Source organism: Phacochoerus africanus, chromosome 2 (assembly GCF_016906955.1).
Source record: "Phacochoerus africanus isolate WHEZ1 chromosome 2, ROS_Pafr_v1, whole genome shotgun sequence".
Taxonomy (NCBI): Eukaryota; Metazoa; Chordata; class Mammalia; order Artiodactyla; family Suidae; genus Phacochoerus; species Phacochoerus africanus.
The window spans coordinates 267,648,726-267,665,211 of NC_062545.1; the positions used below are offsets into that span (position 1 = coordinate 267,648,726).

At 40.3% G+C, this 16,486-nt stretch overlaps 1 protein-coding gene across 2 annotated transcripts in view; it reads right to left on the bottom strand.

Annotated features, from left to right (window-relative positions):
- Nucleotides 1-16,486, bottom strand: part of STRBP (spermatid perinuclear RNA binding protein) — a 161,234-nt gene that overhangs the window by 18,096 nt on the left and 126,652 nt on the right. For both annotated transcript variants that reach the window (XM_047768354.1, XM_047768353.1), the window contains exons 13-16: nt 11,318-11,476; nt 7,573-7,707; nt 7,231-7,371; nt 4,263-4,386 (exon numbers count right to left, since the gene is read on the bottom strand). In XM_047768354.1, coding sequence (XP_047624310.1) covers nt 4,263-4,386; nt 7,231-7,371; nt 7,573-7,707; nt 11,318-11,476 — 559 coding nt within the window. The remainder of the gene's footprint in view (nt 1-4,262; nt 4,387-7,230; nt 7,372-7,572; nt 7,708-11,317; nt 11,477-16,486) is intronic.

A 16,486-nucleotide genomic window follows, 5' to 3' on the forward strand; every position in this document is an offset into this window, starting at 1 on the left:
TCAGTAAAATGACTTTTAAAAATATAAATACTAAATCAGGAGTTCCCGTCGTGGCGCAGTGGTTAACGAATCCGACTAGGAACCATGAGGTTGTGGGTTCGGTCCCTGCCCTTGCTCAGTGGGTTAACGATCCAGCGTTGCCGTGAGCTGTGGTGTAGGTTGCAGACGCGGCTCGGATCCCGCGTTGCTGTGGCTCTGGCGTAGGCCGGTGGCTACAGCTCCGATTCCACCCCTAGCCTGGGAACCTCCATATGCCGCGGGAGCGGCCCAAGAAATAGCAGCGACAACAACAACAACAACAACAACAACAACAAAGACAAAAGACAAAAAAAAATACTAAATCACTTGGGTAAATCTCTAGAAACTCTTCTGGTTTCTAAAAGAGAACAAGGGCACAAAATCTAGATGGGCCCTTGCCAGTGAACCCAAAACAAATCAAGCATTTTTACTTTACTTTTTTATTTATTATTTATTTTTTATTTATTTTTACTTTTTCTATAACCATTCTACTGTCGGAATGATTTTTTCTTCTTCATCTCTAAAAGACCAACTGCACTCATCCTTTAGATACTACCTCCTCTATAAAGTCCCTCAGGCTTGCTGTCCACTCCTTTGCCCACCCCATGTCACAGCTTGCATCATACTACACGGTGCTTCCTCAAGTGTCTGTTCCTACCCCACGTGACCCCAAGCATTCACTGGGACAGACGCTATGTCTTAGTCATCTGTGAATGCCCAGTTCCAAAGCTCTTGTTTAACACTAAACACTCAAATGTTCATTAGACAAGTAAAATGCTTTTAGGAACTAATTGATCCTTTCCCTAAGAGAGAAAATTTTTCACTTTTTATTCCATACTTAACACCATATAAAACTGGGGGTAGTAAAACTTAGTCTTTTAGTGCCCATCAAGAGCAGCAGGACATAATCAGTAGGAAAAGTATCACAGGCCAAGAGAGAAATTAATCCCTAAAAAAGAAGGCTATATATCAAATCTATTCCAGGAAAGGGCAGCTGGGTAGCTAAGGCTGTAGTTTTAAAGGTTTTACCAAAACCTCCCTAAAGAGATGTAACTACAACTACTAAGATGGCCACTGTGGTTCTCAGCCTGACTTCACCTTTTTTTTGAGGTGGGTTCTTTTTAGGGCCACATGCAGCATATGGAAGTACCCAGGCTAGGGATCAAACCGAAGCTACAGCTTCCAGCCACAGCCACAGCGATGCAGGATCCGAGCCACGTCTGTGAACTACAGCACAGCTCACAGCAACAGTACATCCTTAACCCACTGAGTGAGGCCAGGAATCGAGTCCACATCCTCGTGGATCCTAGTTAGGTTCAGTACTGCTGAGTCACGACGGGAACTCCCCTGACATCACCTCCCATTAGCAAGGTGACTTTTTTTGGGGGGTTTTGGTTTTTCTTTTAATACCCTCACCCAGAGCATATGGAAATTCCTGGGCCAGGGACTGAATCCAAGCCACAGCTTTGACCTATGCCCCAGGTGCTGCAACACCAGATCCTTTAACCCACTGCACCGGGTCAGAGATCCAACACACATCTCCACGGCAACCAAAGCCACTGCAGTTGGATTCTTTTTTTTTTTTTTTTTTTTTGTCTTTTTGCCATTTCTTGGGCCGCTCCCGCGGCACATGGAGATTCCCAGGCTAGGGGTCAAATTGGAGCTGCAGCCGCCGGCCTACGCCAGAGCCACAGCAACACGGGATCCAAGCCCTGTCTGTGACCTACACCACAGCTCACGGCAACGTCGGATGGTTAACCCACTGAGCAAGGCCAGGGATCAAACCCGCAACATCATGGTTCCTAGTCGGATTCGTTAACCACTGCGCCACGACGGGAACTCCATTTTTTTTTTTTTTTGGATTCTTAATCCACTGCACCACAGTGAAAATTCCTAGCAAGGTAACTTTGAATTGCACTTCCTAGTTAACCTGTCTGAGCCTTCTGTAGTAACTGATGGCAGACAAGAGTAATTAAATAATATATGTAAAATAGTTATTACAGTCCCTCTGCACAAAATATATTCTGCAAATGGCATATAACCTATTCACAATCTAAACTGACCTAATCTGAAACTTCCTTAGGCTAAAAAACAACTTCTTTTTTAAAAGCTTCAGGAGACAGGCCTTTCACCAAGGTCAATACAACGAAGAAGGAGAGAAGCTACTACAGAGCAGAGTCAGACAACAGAATTCCTCTCACAATGACCATTAGCCAATGGCTATTGACCACTTGAGAGTGAGGAAAACATACCAAGACGCAGCAGCTGGATACAACTGGATGATCATGTCACCAAAGGCAGGAGAGTTCACCTCAATAACCTGCCTACTATTGTTTAATGAAAGTTGCTTCCATTAAATAAGACATTAGGTAAAAAATACTAAATTTCCAAGGAAATAGTGAAATGCATAGAAATGTCTCAATGCTGGACACACAAATTCTATCAAACTGTAACCAACCTCCTCCTTCCATTGTCCCCCTCCTGCTATCTTTCAGTGTCCTCTGTCTCCACTTCTAGCTAGAGATTCTGGGGGGGACACTTGAAACCCCCCTCTTTTTCATTCTCCACATTAAATCCATCAATTTTGCTTCTGAAGTTCTCCTTTAATCTGTTAACTTTTGCCACCCATTTGCTTCCCTACACCCACTGGAGGAACCTCCACTGCCTCTTGTCTGGGTTCTGAGTTTATAAAAACCTTCTAACTTGTCCTGTCATACCCACTTCTGTCTATTCCTCACTATAGAGAGCCATCTTTACAAATAAAGACTGATCTCATCACTTCTCTTAGAAAGAACCCTTCGCATGACTTCCCGCTGCACTAGGCCTCCAGGCCTGGGATGGAGCAGCCCTCCACACCAGAGCCAGGGGGCCTCCTCCTAACTTCCCTCCCACCAGCACCCCAGGGCACTGACACGCTACTCCCTCTGTGTGTGCCACTCTTCTCCAAGTTAACTCCTACTCGTTCTTCAAAGCTCACGTCAAGTGTCACTTCTTCAGGGAAGTCTTTGAGGCCCCAACAGACTAGACCAGGTTTCTCTGTTACGTTTCCTCATAGCACCAAGCCCTCTCCTTCATCACAGCATCTCAGTCTATAATCATCAACATTCTATTAGAATGTCTCACCTTCAGACCATATACTGCAGGAGATTTGCATGAGCAAGGACAGCCTACATGACACAGTTCTGAGCTATACTCCTGCTGTGATCAACTTCTAGAAGCATTATTCCAAAGGCACATCATCCACAGAACTTTCCAAACAGCTTATCCTAATTCTTTCCTCGGAAAAAACTCCACAACCTAAGTGAACTTCTTGAGAGTGTTACACACAAAAAAAAGACTCAATAAGACCCAATCTTTATGACAATTTCATCTTGATCAATAACTACAAGTGGTTTACTTGTCGAGTTCAAAATTCCATACTTGAAATATTATAGAGAACTTTATTTTTAACCAAACGGCTGTACAGCTACTGCTAAAATGACCTAAGGGTCAGAACAGAAGGGAGAGAGAGGGCATCTTTCCCCATCTTCCTCAAGCCACATGGTGAGATAGAAAGAATACAAACTTTGGAACTACAAACACCTATATTCAAATCCTTGCTCTGCTATTTACGAGATGTCTCACACTGAGCTAGCTTAGTTTTCTCACCTGGAAAATGGAAATAATTTCTACTTAAGGAAATATTGTGAAGATTAAAAACCATTAAGTGAAATCATGTACATGGAAGCACCTGGTATATATACTAAGCCGGGATAAGTAAGTTCCCCCTTTTCTCTTTCTATATTTCTTTAGCCCTTGATGATTCCCTAACATGAGTTAAAGAAATGCTAACATTGCCAGGCTTCACTCCAATTAAGTAGCCTCTTATCAGCTGTATTTCTCACCTGCTACACCCACTCTCTCATCTATGTCCCTACCGAATACACGCTGCTCAGATATCCAAACCACCCCATCTGTGAAATATCTCTGAACTTGGTCATTGTCAAAATATATCCCCTCAACCAAGTGCAAAATTCCTCATCTGTCACCTCCCTCCAAAAGGCCTCTAGTCTCTCAGCAGGTTCCAGAAGAATACTTGTAGCTTCTGCAGATTCTCTTCTTTTGAATTTCTGTGCACACCCACCCTATGCCCATATTCTGTTTTCAGAGACCCTATATATCCCTGGCAAATCAAGGAGAGGCTGTTCTTGGAACTCTGGCCCAGAAAATGAGGCAAGCATCTCACAGGTTTGTACTATGTGTACCTGGAGCTATGTAGCCAGGAGCAGCTGTGGCCCCAACAAAAGCTCCCCTTGTCAGAGCTCCTCTTCCTCTGCCCCGAACAGCTTGGACTGCTGCAGACACAGCTGTATTCACAATACCCTTTGCCTGTTAAAAATAACATATTTCATTACTGAGAGAAATAAGATCATTGCATCAACTCTGTAATGTACAACCTCTATGAGAAACTTGACACTGTACATGACACGAGTTGTCTATGACTTTGAACCTTCAATTTATCATCTGTAAAATGGAAATGTCATCTACCTTACAGAGTTGTTCCAGAGAATATGCTAGCACAAAGAAGTATGAAAATAAGTTCTTCTTTCCACTTGAGGGTTACCTAGAAAGAGTTCATTTTCTACACAAAAATTTCAGCAAATTATATCCAAAATCATTTTAGGACTAAAGTAATTATAAACACTTGATACCAAGGTTGAAAATCCACTGAATTCTCCCCCTCCTAAAAAAATACCACAACTAACCACCTAAAATTAGCTGTGAACCTGAATGAGGGTTTTGTTTTGTTTTTAAAAAAAAAAAAAAAGGAACTGAGACAGGAAGACCAAAGATATGGATGCCAATTTCTGCTCTAAGTAACTGAGATCTGAGAAAGATCAGGCAATTCTGCTGTGTGTGTGTGCAGGCATGCGTGCTTATGTATGAATCCCTCTTGCTCTAAAACGCCATGGGACTCCAGTGAAGCTGCAAGATCTCTATGTGCATCGCCCCCCTAATTATAATATAAGGATTATGATACCCACTTTGTTTTCCTTACTTCAGAGTAGAAACAGCAACTGAGAAAATACTTTAAAACTCTGAAAAGTGGAATAGGTAAGACAAAGCATAACAACAGTACATATGGCCGCTAAAAACATCCCTTTCCAAAACTTAAATTTTAATAAAATATCTAAGGGCTTTTTGTTTTTTACTTTTAATTTTACGGCCACACCACCAGCCTAAGGAAGTTCCGGGCCAAGGGACTGAATCTGAACCACAACTACAATCTACACTGCAGCTGTGGCAAAGCCAGATCCTTTAACCCACTGCACCAGGCTGGGAATTGAACCCACACCTCTACAGTGACCTTACACATTACAGTCAGATTCTTAACTCACTGTGCCACAGCAGGAACTCTGAAAATACCTAGTATTAAATTAAATATGATATTTATTTTTTAATATAGAGATGCAACAAAAGCTCAAGCTTAAGAAACTACCAATATTCCCTGCTATAACCAAGCTGCAGGGAAGGAGGTACAGAGCCTCAAAATCATTGTATGATAAATTCAACATGTCAGCTTAAACAGTTAGAGCACATACACTTTTATCTCTTGTTAAAAAATCATCATCTTTTTTCCACCTAGGAGGGCCTCTACCGGCTAGTGTGACTGGGTGGAAGAGAGTCTCAAGGTTGAATGTACTGTGCACAGAGGACAGCCATTTTATTTTTGGCTGAAAAAAAATGCAACCCACACATCCAAAATAGACTGCTTCTTGGCTGTTAAGCACACTGAACACGTGAGTATTATAGCTTTTAAGTATGGAAAATTTCTAAAAATGAGTGAACTTCATGCAGACTTTTTTTTAAACACAGCTTAGTCAAATGTAGTCAGGAAGCAATAATCTGGCAGCAGCACAGTGACTCCACACAAATTGAGATCACATCTCCTAGAACCAAACCTAACTACCTAATAAGTACCTGTACATAGGCTTTTTAAACACTGAAATTAACTGACCAAATACAAGATGTAACCTATGAAAAACACACCAAAACAAACAAGGTAACAATTATCTACTAATTTAGGACATACTCTAGAAGATTTTAGGAAAAGAAAATCCATGTATCCTCTCTCTACATGTGTATCACTGCAATCTGAACACTTGCATTTCCTCTTAGAAAAAGTTATTTTGTTTATATTTTGAATCCTAGAATTCAAGCAGTGTTTACTATAGTAAATGCAAGAAGTTCAAATGAACACAAATTTCTAAAATGGGTATAAATTGAAATAGTAGAATGCCCATGGTCTTTGGAAGGAGAAGAACCAGGTTTCAAAGGGAGCCTTTACCATCAATTAGGTAAGATACTACAAGCAGTATCTTAATGTGTTCAAATTGTGTTTTCTCATCTATAAAATGAGACCCTACCCTCTTATAATGGACATTGTATCTGCTGTTTAACACAGAATCTTAAATAATCTAAGCTTCCTGCTATCAGTCTAAACATTTTTACCTGATTTTTTCCTATCATATAATCTATTCCAACATTATTACACCTGTACTCTCCACGAGGGAAAGAATATGTCTTAGACTTGGTTACGTATCTCTTTTTCCTTCACAATCATATACGTGGTGTAAGACTAGAAAATATTTTTGCAAATGTAAATGAATAGATGGAAGAAGTAGTTAACCAAAAGCACACAATTAAGAGGCCAACTTTCCTTACTTCAATCCATGCTACAACTCTGGGCCTTCAGCAGCTCTGATAGTCCCAATTTCGGTAACAAACAGAAACAACACAGGGTCCAATTCTACTGTGCTGCCCTCAAAGGAAAACCCAAAATAAATAACACACAAGGACAAAACTAGAAATGAACGGAGGAGCATCTGCAGACTCTGATGAGAGTAAGCCCCAAATACTCCTGGCAGCTTCCCTAAACTATAAATGCTAGTATCCCATTAAAGTTCCAACTCTTCAACACTCCACCTCATCAAGAGTGACCTAAAACCCTCAAATAATGCTAGTGGTCTCTTTTTTTATATAATTTGCCTACAATGGCCACAGGACAGTGAAACACTAATCACATTTCTATTATTCAGGAACAAATCCAAAGAAAATGTTGCCAAATAGAAGAAAAAGAAGTAACTTCAGAAAAAGCTGAAGTCGAACAAAGACAGGAAAAGAAATTTAATTCTGGTATTATCTTTCAAAGGTTTAATGCTTAGCTCATACCTGAGGGATAATCTTCTTTTTCTTATTATTTGCTGCATTGGGTCCAGAAAACAGCTTCTCCAGGGCAGCTAAAGCTGCACTTGCCTTTGCCACTTTCTTATTTGGACCTGCACCTCTGAATTTCTGTCCATCTACTTCCACCTAAAAACCAAGCACAAAACACCACAATTATCCCAGGCCACTCCTCTATGTAGTTTTACTTTAAATGTATCACAACACAGAAAACACCCAAAGTCAAACAGTGCCACAAAAATTCATGCAGTCTAAAACTTTTTGCCTAAGCTGAGGATTTCCTATGTCTTTGAGGGTAAAAATAAGGTTGGCCCGTATCTAGGTACACACCTCCATTACAAAGCGTTTGTCATGGCTTCCACCAGTCTCCGAGATGAGTTCATACTTAAGACCTCTTCTTTTTTCATTGAGCTCCATTACGGGATTTTTGCCACTTGCTGTGAGGATAGGGCCCTGAGTTCTTACCTAAAAGGAGGTTCAATCAAGTAAAGTTTTAGAGTATTAGTTTTTTTTTTACTAATATAATTATACTGTATCTCTTCAGAAAAAAAGGCTCAAAAATTGTACTTTAAAGCATTTAGGGACTAGGACACATGATCACTTCTCTATATGAATGACAAAATATCTTTAAAGGTACAGAAATTCCACTAGCAGTAAACATCACAGTAAGTCATGGGCCAGCCTGTCTTTGAAGCAGGGCGGCCTCAATAGAACCAAAGTCAAGAGCAGTGTAGCCTTGCCATCACATGGCACTCCAGGATCTGATTTGGGGTTTCATTATCTAAGAAAAATACTGTAAATGACTAACAACATGGATAGAATAGTTGAGATACATATGACACCCAAGCACTCACTATTTTTCATCTTTAGAATTAGGAAAAAATAACTTTGAATGTGGGAGATGGAAAAGAAAATATGCCTACACACTTCTCAGTCTCTCTAAGGAGATTTAAGAGTACCTACAGTAAAAGCAGTAAGATACAGATTAGGACTTCGGAAATTTAAAAATAATAAAAGCAGTCAATCCTTGCCCTGAAGGAGCTAGAATGTAGAAGTGATATAATCCCTGTAAAACAATATATATTATAGAGCAGATGTATGTTATGGAAACAGTACAAGGAATCATTTCTAGGGAAAACAGGATAGTTTTCCTGGAAATGACATGCAAACATGACCTTAAAAGGAGGAAATGAAGGATAAGGGCATTCTGGACAGAAGAAAGAACCACACAAAGGCCCAAGAGATGGACAGAACGTTTGTTTGGGAAGTGGCAAGAAGTTCCATTTGGCTATAAAAAGGAGTGGGGAGAGGAAGGCAGGACCTGATTAGAAACACCCTTGATGGAACCAAATCATAAAGGCCTTCAAATGTTGCAAATGAGCTTCAACTTTATCGTGGACAATGGGGAGCCGGTTGAAAGATTAAAATATGGGGGAATTCAAGATTAGACTAGGATCTACGAGTGGTAGAAAGAACTGACATGTAAGACTAGAGGTGAGGAAGAGAAGTAATTCATGTAAGAGTGTGAAGACACAAATGAAGAGAGAGGCTAGCACCAAAAACAAACCACAATACCACAAAACTATAATTTTAGAAAGACCCAAAGATTGAGCACTTTTTGAGGTTAGAAATCATGTCTATAATTCTGCAACAGTAATGCTCAAGAAATGCTGAAAAAAAATGAATTACTATGTATAGCAGAATTTTAATGTATATAAACTTAAGGGGCAGCAGGATTCTCTTAAGGTACTCTTATGCTGATCTAATAAGTACTTGATGCTATAAAAGTGAAACACTGGACAATTTTTAAAGACAAGTTTAATAAACATTCCTGGGTCTTTTGCAATAAACATCACTCCTTGTGTTTCTATAATCCACATTTTTTAAATTTCAAGGCAAATTTCAGGTCTCCATCTTTAAAAGGTAATGGTATACTCTCATAACTGCTATTAGTTCAGCCTACACTGCTCTCACCTTTACTAATTCACTTTGAACTTAACAATCTGAGCATCATAATTAACTAGCTCTTTTTCTTTTAGTATTTATAACACTGCTAGCAAAACATCATGCCCTGCCTGTGATTACCATTTATGAATGACCAGTTCTCTCCGAAGCCAGGTGCCATGTCCTCTATCCTCCACAATATCACAGGAGGAGGCAGGCATGGCTTTCACAGGCCTTGGCCCCCATCAGTCCCCTCCATACTGGCCCAGCTGGTACTTCTCCAACATTTACTTTCACAACTTCTACACCTCCTATTCCTTGGCCATAATGCCTTCTTTCCACCTCCTCCCTACATAGAAAAATCCTACTCATTAACTCAAACTCACATTTTATTCCCTTTGATTTTACATGTGTGTACATTTTATAATCCTGTCCTCCTTTGAGATTTCACACTGTTATATTCATTTTGCAATCACAGTGCATATCACATTACCTTATAATTGGTTATGCACATGTCTTTAGCCTTCCTATCCTGAGAGCATCTTAAGGCTCTGGACACAATTTCTGCAGCATCTAGCACTAAGCAGGTACTAAAGGGGTTTACAGATGGAAAAACTGTATAGTCCACTAAGTCCTTGATAAATACTCACTCTTACAAAGGACCAATTTTTGTAAATTCAATATAAGCTCTTGCTGTTACTTTAAAGACAATTTTCCTGATGCAAAATGCAAATAAGGGCCCCATGGACTCCCAAATAAGCTGTGTAAACTCGGTACTTGAATTTTTATTCCATTCCATTATCTGTGACAGTAAGTCACAGTTCAGGACTTAACAGTCTAAAGAATATACTAGATTGGGCTAAGCTCTCCTCATGGCTGGACCAACTCAATGATGACCCCACTGACCCTCCACAGCTTAGCACAAACTTCAAATAACCTTAAATTTCCCCCATTAGACCTTTTTGCCTTTCACTCTTCAGTTATTGTTGACACTCCTTTTTTTTTTTTGTCTTTTTGCCATTTTCTTAGGCTGCTCCCTCGGCATATGGAGGTTCCCAGGCTAGGGGTTGAATCAGAGCTGTAGCCGCTGGCCTACGCCAGAGCCACAGCAACGCAGGATCTGAGCCGCGTCTGCGACCTACACCACAGCTCACGGCAACACCAGATCCCCAACCCGCTGAGTAAGGCCAGGGATCGAACCCACAACCCCACGGTTCCTAGTCGGATCATTAACCACTAAGCCACAACAGGAACTCTGACACTCTTGATATTATAATTGTGAAATGCTAGGAGTTCCCTTCGTGGCGCAGTGGTTAACGAATCCGACTGGGAACCATGAGGTTTCGGGTTCGATCTGTGGCCTTGCTCAGTGGGTTAAGGATCCGGCATTGCCATGAGCTGTGGTGTGGGTCGCAGATGCGGCTTCTATCCCACGTTGCTGTGGCCCTGGCGTAGGCCGGTGGCTACAGCTCTGATCAGACCACAGCCTGGAAACCTCCATATGCCATGGGAGCAGCTCAAGAAAGGCAAAAAGACATAAATAAATATAACTGTGAAATGCTAGAAGCAACTCCCATGATCAAAGAAAGAGAAATGCTAGTTAAATTAAGGGACACACAGAGTTCCCGTCATCCTTCAGCAGAAATGAATCTGACTAGCATCCATGAGGACGCAGATTCTATCCCTGGCCTTGCGCAATGCATTAAGGATCCGGCGTTGCTGTGAGGTGTGGTGTAGGTCACAGATGTGGCTTCAGATCCAGCAGCTACAGCTCCAATTTGACCCCTAGCCTGGGAACCTCCATGTGCTGTGGGTGCGACCCTAAAAAGACAAAACAAATTAAGGTACTTCATGTATTGTGCAGTGTACGGTTATGTTTACAGATTATTTTTAGAGTTAAGTGAAAAATACAAGAAAGGAAACTGTATGAAAATATGACTGCCTTCATAAAAATACTTGTAGAAAAAAGGCTAGATAGAAATAAACCAAAATATTAATAACGGCTGCCTCTGAAATACAAACATTTTTGTATACGTTTTTGCTTTTCTCATTTATACTTCTCCATATCTCTCAAATATTCAACGATGAACATACATTACTTTCTAAGGGGGAAAAAAATACATAATTTTACCTCTAAGGTACTGGAGGTTTCAGTTGTAGAATTTCCAGTATTATTGCTTGAATTTGAAGACACTGTTTCATTTTTGCCTTCATTATCTGATTTTTCATCAGAACTCATACATTCAATATCTGCATCAAAGCCCGTTGGGTATCCCATTGCTTGCAGTACCTGTACAAAGTACAATTCAATTTTACTCAAACACCAGACACCACAGAAAACAGATGAAATATTGAGAACAACAGTTCCAAACCCACAACATCTGAATCCACGAAACACCCTGCAGGAAGAGGAGGATGGTGCTAAATCTGCAAATCCTTGCTTAAACAAGTTTTATATCCCATAGCGTCACCATGGAAAATAGGGGGAAGCCTCCTCAGACTAATTAGGTTTAAATAAAGGATGGGTCAAAACCGTAGCAGAGCCTCCTTGCCTCCCCACGTGCATCTCTCACAAGTATCCTATCTTAATCTCCTTGTCAATCACTTTGTCTCTTTCTGAGTTCCTTCTGCACAGAGGCATAAAGAACCTGAACCTCATTGAGTCCAGACACTGGGCTCTTTCCCAATGCAAAGGCTGTTAGCTTTGATGAATTGAAATTTATCAATTTTTTTTTCTTATGGATCACATCTTTGAAGTCTGATTGATCAAGATGGTGGAGGAGTAACCTTCCCCCACAAACACATCAAAAGACCACATCTATGTATAGAATGATTTGCACAGAACATCTACTGAAAACTGGCAGAAGAACTTAAACCTCCAAAAAGAACAAAAAACCCTCCATATAACTGGGTAAAAAAAAAGAGAGAGAGAGAAAAGGAATCTGCAACTGAGCCCCACTCGTTGTTGCTCCCACTCCCATGGGAACACACCTGCACTGCTGCCGCCACTGCCAAACGCTCCGGGCAGCACCCACACATGCTCGCTGTCACTTCCCAGGACCCTACAACTAGGAGCAGCTATTACAGCACCTCCTGTGTGGGCTAAGTGGGACAGGGTGCCTCTTGCATGGACTACAGGTGGCAATGGCAAACCACTAGTTATCTCTGACGCCAGAGATGGGCATGGCCTGCCACCACTAGGGGTCCATGAACAGGCAACACTCGTGGCCCCAATCACCTCAGAGGGCACCACAGAGGAGGGCACTGCACCTGAACACCACCCATTGTTGTTCTCATTCCCCTGGGAACTCACGCACACTGCCATTGCCAATGCCACTGCCAAATGCTCCAGGCACCGCCTAAATCTGCCAGAATCTGCTCAATACCACTTCCCAGGGCCCTGCAACTAGGGAGTAGCTTGTGCCACCTTCCTGCAGGTCCTTGCTACTGTCAAGATCCCAGCAACTAGGCACTGACTACTAGCCCTACCCATTGCCTCCTTCTCCCCTGGAAACACTCAGCACCCTAGGGATGAAAGCCTGATCACACGGAAGAGAGAGAGAGCAAATATCCAAACTCCCACACCAAAAATAAAGAGAACCTCCTACAAAATACAAAGGGGTGCTCTTGCATAGAAATAGGCCTCCAAGACTATAGTTTGGTTTCCCTACACTCACAAAAAATAAAAATATAAGCAAAATGAAGGAGCTCAGGAATCATTCCCAGTTAAAAGAACAGGGGAATTCACCTGAAAGAGGAAACAATGAAGCAAACCTGTGCAGTCTAATAGACACAGAGTTCAAAAAGGAGACAGGGAAAATACTGAAGGGAATAAGGGTGAATATCAAGGAATTAAGAGCAGATATGAACAATAATATGATTACTTTAGAAAGGAACTAGAAAATATAGGAGGAATGTGGAAAAATTAAAAAATTCATTTGCAGGGATGCAAACTGAGCAAAAGGCCCCAAGGAGTGGAATGAAAAATGCAGAGCAACAAATTAGTGACTTGGAAGATAGAATAATGGAAATCACCCAATCAGGAGAGCAGACAAAAAAACCAAAGGGAAAAAAAAACATGAAAGCAATAGGAGATCTATGGGATAATATAAAGCAGCCCAATCTATGCATAATAGGAGTTTCAGAAGGAGAAGAACAAGAAAAGGGGATTGAAAATATATTTGAAGAAATTATGGCTGAAAGTTTTCCAAGCCTAAAGAAAACAGATATCAAGATATAGGAAGCACAGAGGGCCCAAAACAAGTTGAACCCAAACAGGCCCACACCAAGATATATTATAATAAAAATGGCAAAAGTTAAAAGAGAGGATTCTAAAGGCAGCAAGAGAAGCACAGAGTGTTAATCATAAGGGAACCCACATAAGGCTATCTATCAGCTGATTTCTCTACAGAAACACCACAGGCCAGGCAAGATATATTCAAAGTTCTAAAAGGGAAAAATCTGTAGCCTAGAATACTCTACCCAACAAAGATATCATTTAAAAAAGAAGGGGAAATAAAGAATTTCTCCAACAAACAGGAGCTAAAAGAGTACAGCAATACTAAACCCTTTCTAAAAGAAATACTGAAAGGACTTCTCTAAATAAAAAAAAAAAAGTAAGAAGAAACAGGATGGAGGAAACTACGATTGGAAAGCAATCACTTAAATAAGCCAGTATACAGATCTAAAATGGAACAAAAACCTATTTTACGAAAACCTATTGTAAAAGTGACGATAAACATAAGGAACAGCAAAAGGACACACATGAAGATGTTAAAAAAAGATTTCAAAAACATAGAATATGGGGAAGGAAAGCAAGAAAATCTAGACTCTTTTCTTTCTAATAGTGTGTTTGAGCTTATAAGACTATCAGGCTAAAGCAAGCAGACATAAGGTTAACTTGCTTAAAAAACAGAACAACCAAACATTACATTCACAAAAACTAAAAAGAAAAGTACACAAGCATAAAATAAGCGGAAATCATCCAACCAAAAAAAGAAAGGAACAAAGGAGAAAAACGTTGCTTGAAATAGACACATACACCTGTATGTTCATTGCAGCACTATTCACAATAGCCAAGACATGGAAACAACCTAAACGTCCATTAACAGATGAATGGATTAAGAAGATGTGGTATATATACACAATGGAATGCTACTGAGCCACAAAAAGGAAAAAAATAATGCTGTTTGCAGCAACATGGATGGAACTAGAGACTCTCACAGAATGAAGTAAGTTAGAAAGAGAACCATATGCTATCACTTATACCTGGAATCTAATATATGGCAGAAATAAACCTTTCCACAGAAAAGAAACTCATGGACTTGGAAAACAGATTTTTGGTTGTGGGGGTCGGGGGGGGGGGAGTGGGATGGACTGGGAGTTTGGGATTAATAGATGTAAACTATTGCATTTGGAATGTTAAAGCAATGAGATCCTGCTGTGTAGCACTGGGAACTATACCTAGTCACTTGTGGTAGAGCATGATGGAGGATAATGTGAGAAAAAAGAATATGTGTGTGTGTGCGTGAGAGAAAGAGAGACTGGGTCACTTTGCTGTATAGTAGAAAACTGACAAAACACTGTAAGCCAACTATAATGGAAAAAATAAAATCATTAAATAAATAAAGGATGGGGAGTGCCTGTGGTGGCACAGCAGAAACAAATCCGACTAATAACCATGAGGTTATGGGTTTGATCCCTGGTCTTGCTCAGTGGGTTGAGGATCCAGCACTGCCATGAGCTGTGCACAGACGTGGCTCAGATCCTGCGCTGCACTGGCTATGGCGAAGGCTGGAAGCTGTAGCTCTGAATCCACCCCTAGCCTGGGAAAACAAAAATAAAAATAAATAAAGAATGACAGAAATATAAACCTGAGGCTACTCTGGGTTCATTTAATTTGTAGATGAGAAGCAGAGAAACCCTAGAGTCAAGTTCCACCACTGAGGTGGTAGGGAAAGTAAAATAGCACACTGTGAAAAGTACAAAGGAAAAGGACATGATGGCCTAACCCCTTTATTCCTCCTCTGGTCTTCAATTATCCAATCTGCAAAATAGGAAGACTCATCAACTGACCTCTAAATTCTATGACTCAATCCAATAGGGGAAATTAGCACAAAAAGGAACTCAAGAAGTTTCTTTACCCTTGGAGCCAACCTGCCTGCTAATGACATCTGAAGCTTTTATTAGCCATCTCTCTGGCTTTCAACTTACACCTTAACTGAGTCTTGAAAGAAAAGATTCAGTCTCTAGGTTTTTCTACTACTAAGTGAGCCAGGAACAAGATCATGTTTGTATCTCCATCCCTGCCTCTCAAGGCTTGATGACTTTACAGTTTTCCCCAATGTTCATTCTTCTTATATACCCATTCATGCCTAGAATTTCTCATCTTTTTAAAAATACAGTTTTCAGAACAGTTTGTATATGTATGTTTGCCCACCTTTTAACTTCTCCTTCCAGGTTAAACTGCTTTTTAGATGTTTGTAAAAAAATACGTTCACTAGCACTTTTATAAGCCTCTTTTGAACAGGCTGACACTGCATTGTCACTTACTGATTTAAAGGTTTATATGAGAAGATATAGAGCTAGGTTCCTAAAGATCCTTGCATTTGTTACAGTGGTTGATCAATGTTTTAAATTGCTGGAGTGTAAAAGCAATGGCATATTTCATTATAATCACAACTATATTTAATAGGTGTCTCAAAAAACTGTTATGGGTAGCTATGAAAATAAGAAGCCAGACACTAGTCTTTATAAACAATGGCATCCTGTATAAAAGATTTTGTCAATATAAATAAAATAGTATTACTCTAAACAAAAAAATGGGTGTATGTAGAATTCTATACTGACAGAACTTGAAATTAATTCACCCAATTCATATGGAGAACCTGACAATCTGCTGAACATTTCAAACTGGAAATAAATTCCTTGCGTTCATTGTGAGTAAGGCCAGGAACACTTCTTTAACATCTTAAGTTCTAAAAGTACTCAGGTAGTACTTCACACTAAGTACACTAACATCATTTGGTTACATCCTTGCCAAGATTTGTAAAGAAATGCCTGAGTCCTGCAAATATGCTCTCCCTGAGAAATCTCAACTCTCAAAGAACAGTTATCAGTCTGAGGTTAACACCAGCTGCAAGTCAACACAGGCTGCAAGTCAAAAACCAAGAACCCCAAAGAAAACTTATTTGTTTACTCCAATAAAAACTAAAGGCATGCAGCTTTCCCAATTTAATACAGTTAAAACAGTCTAATGTGAATTATTTATGCCCACTTCTCTCTGCCCTTTTCTCACATA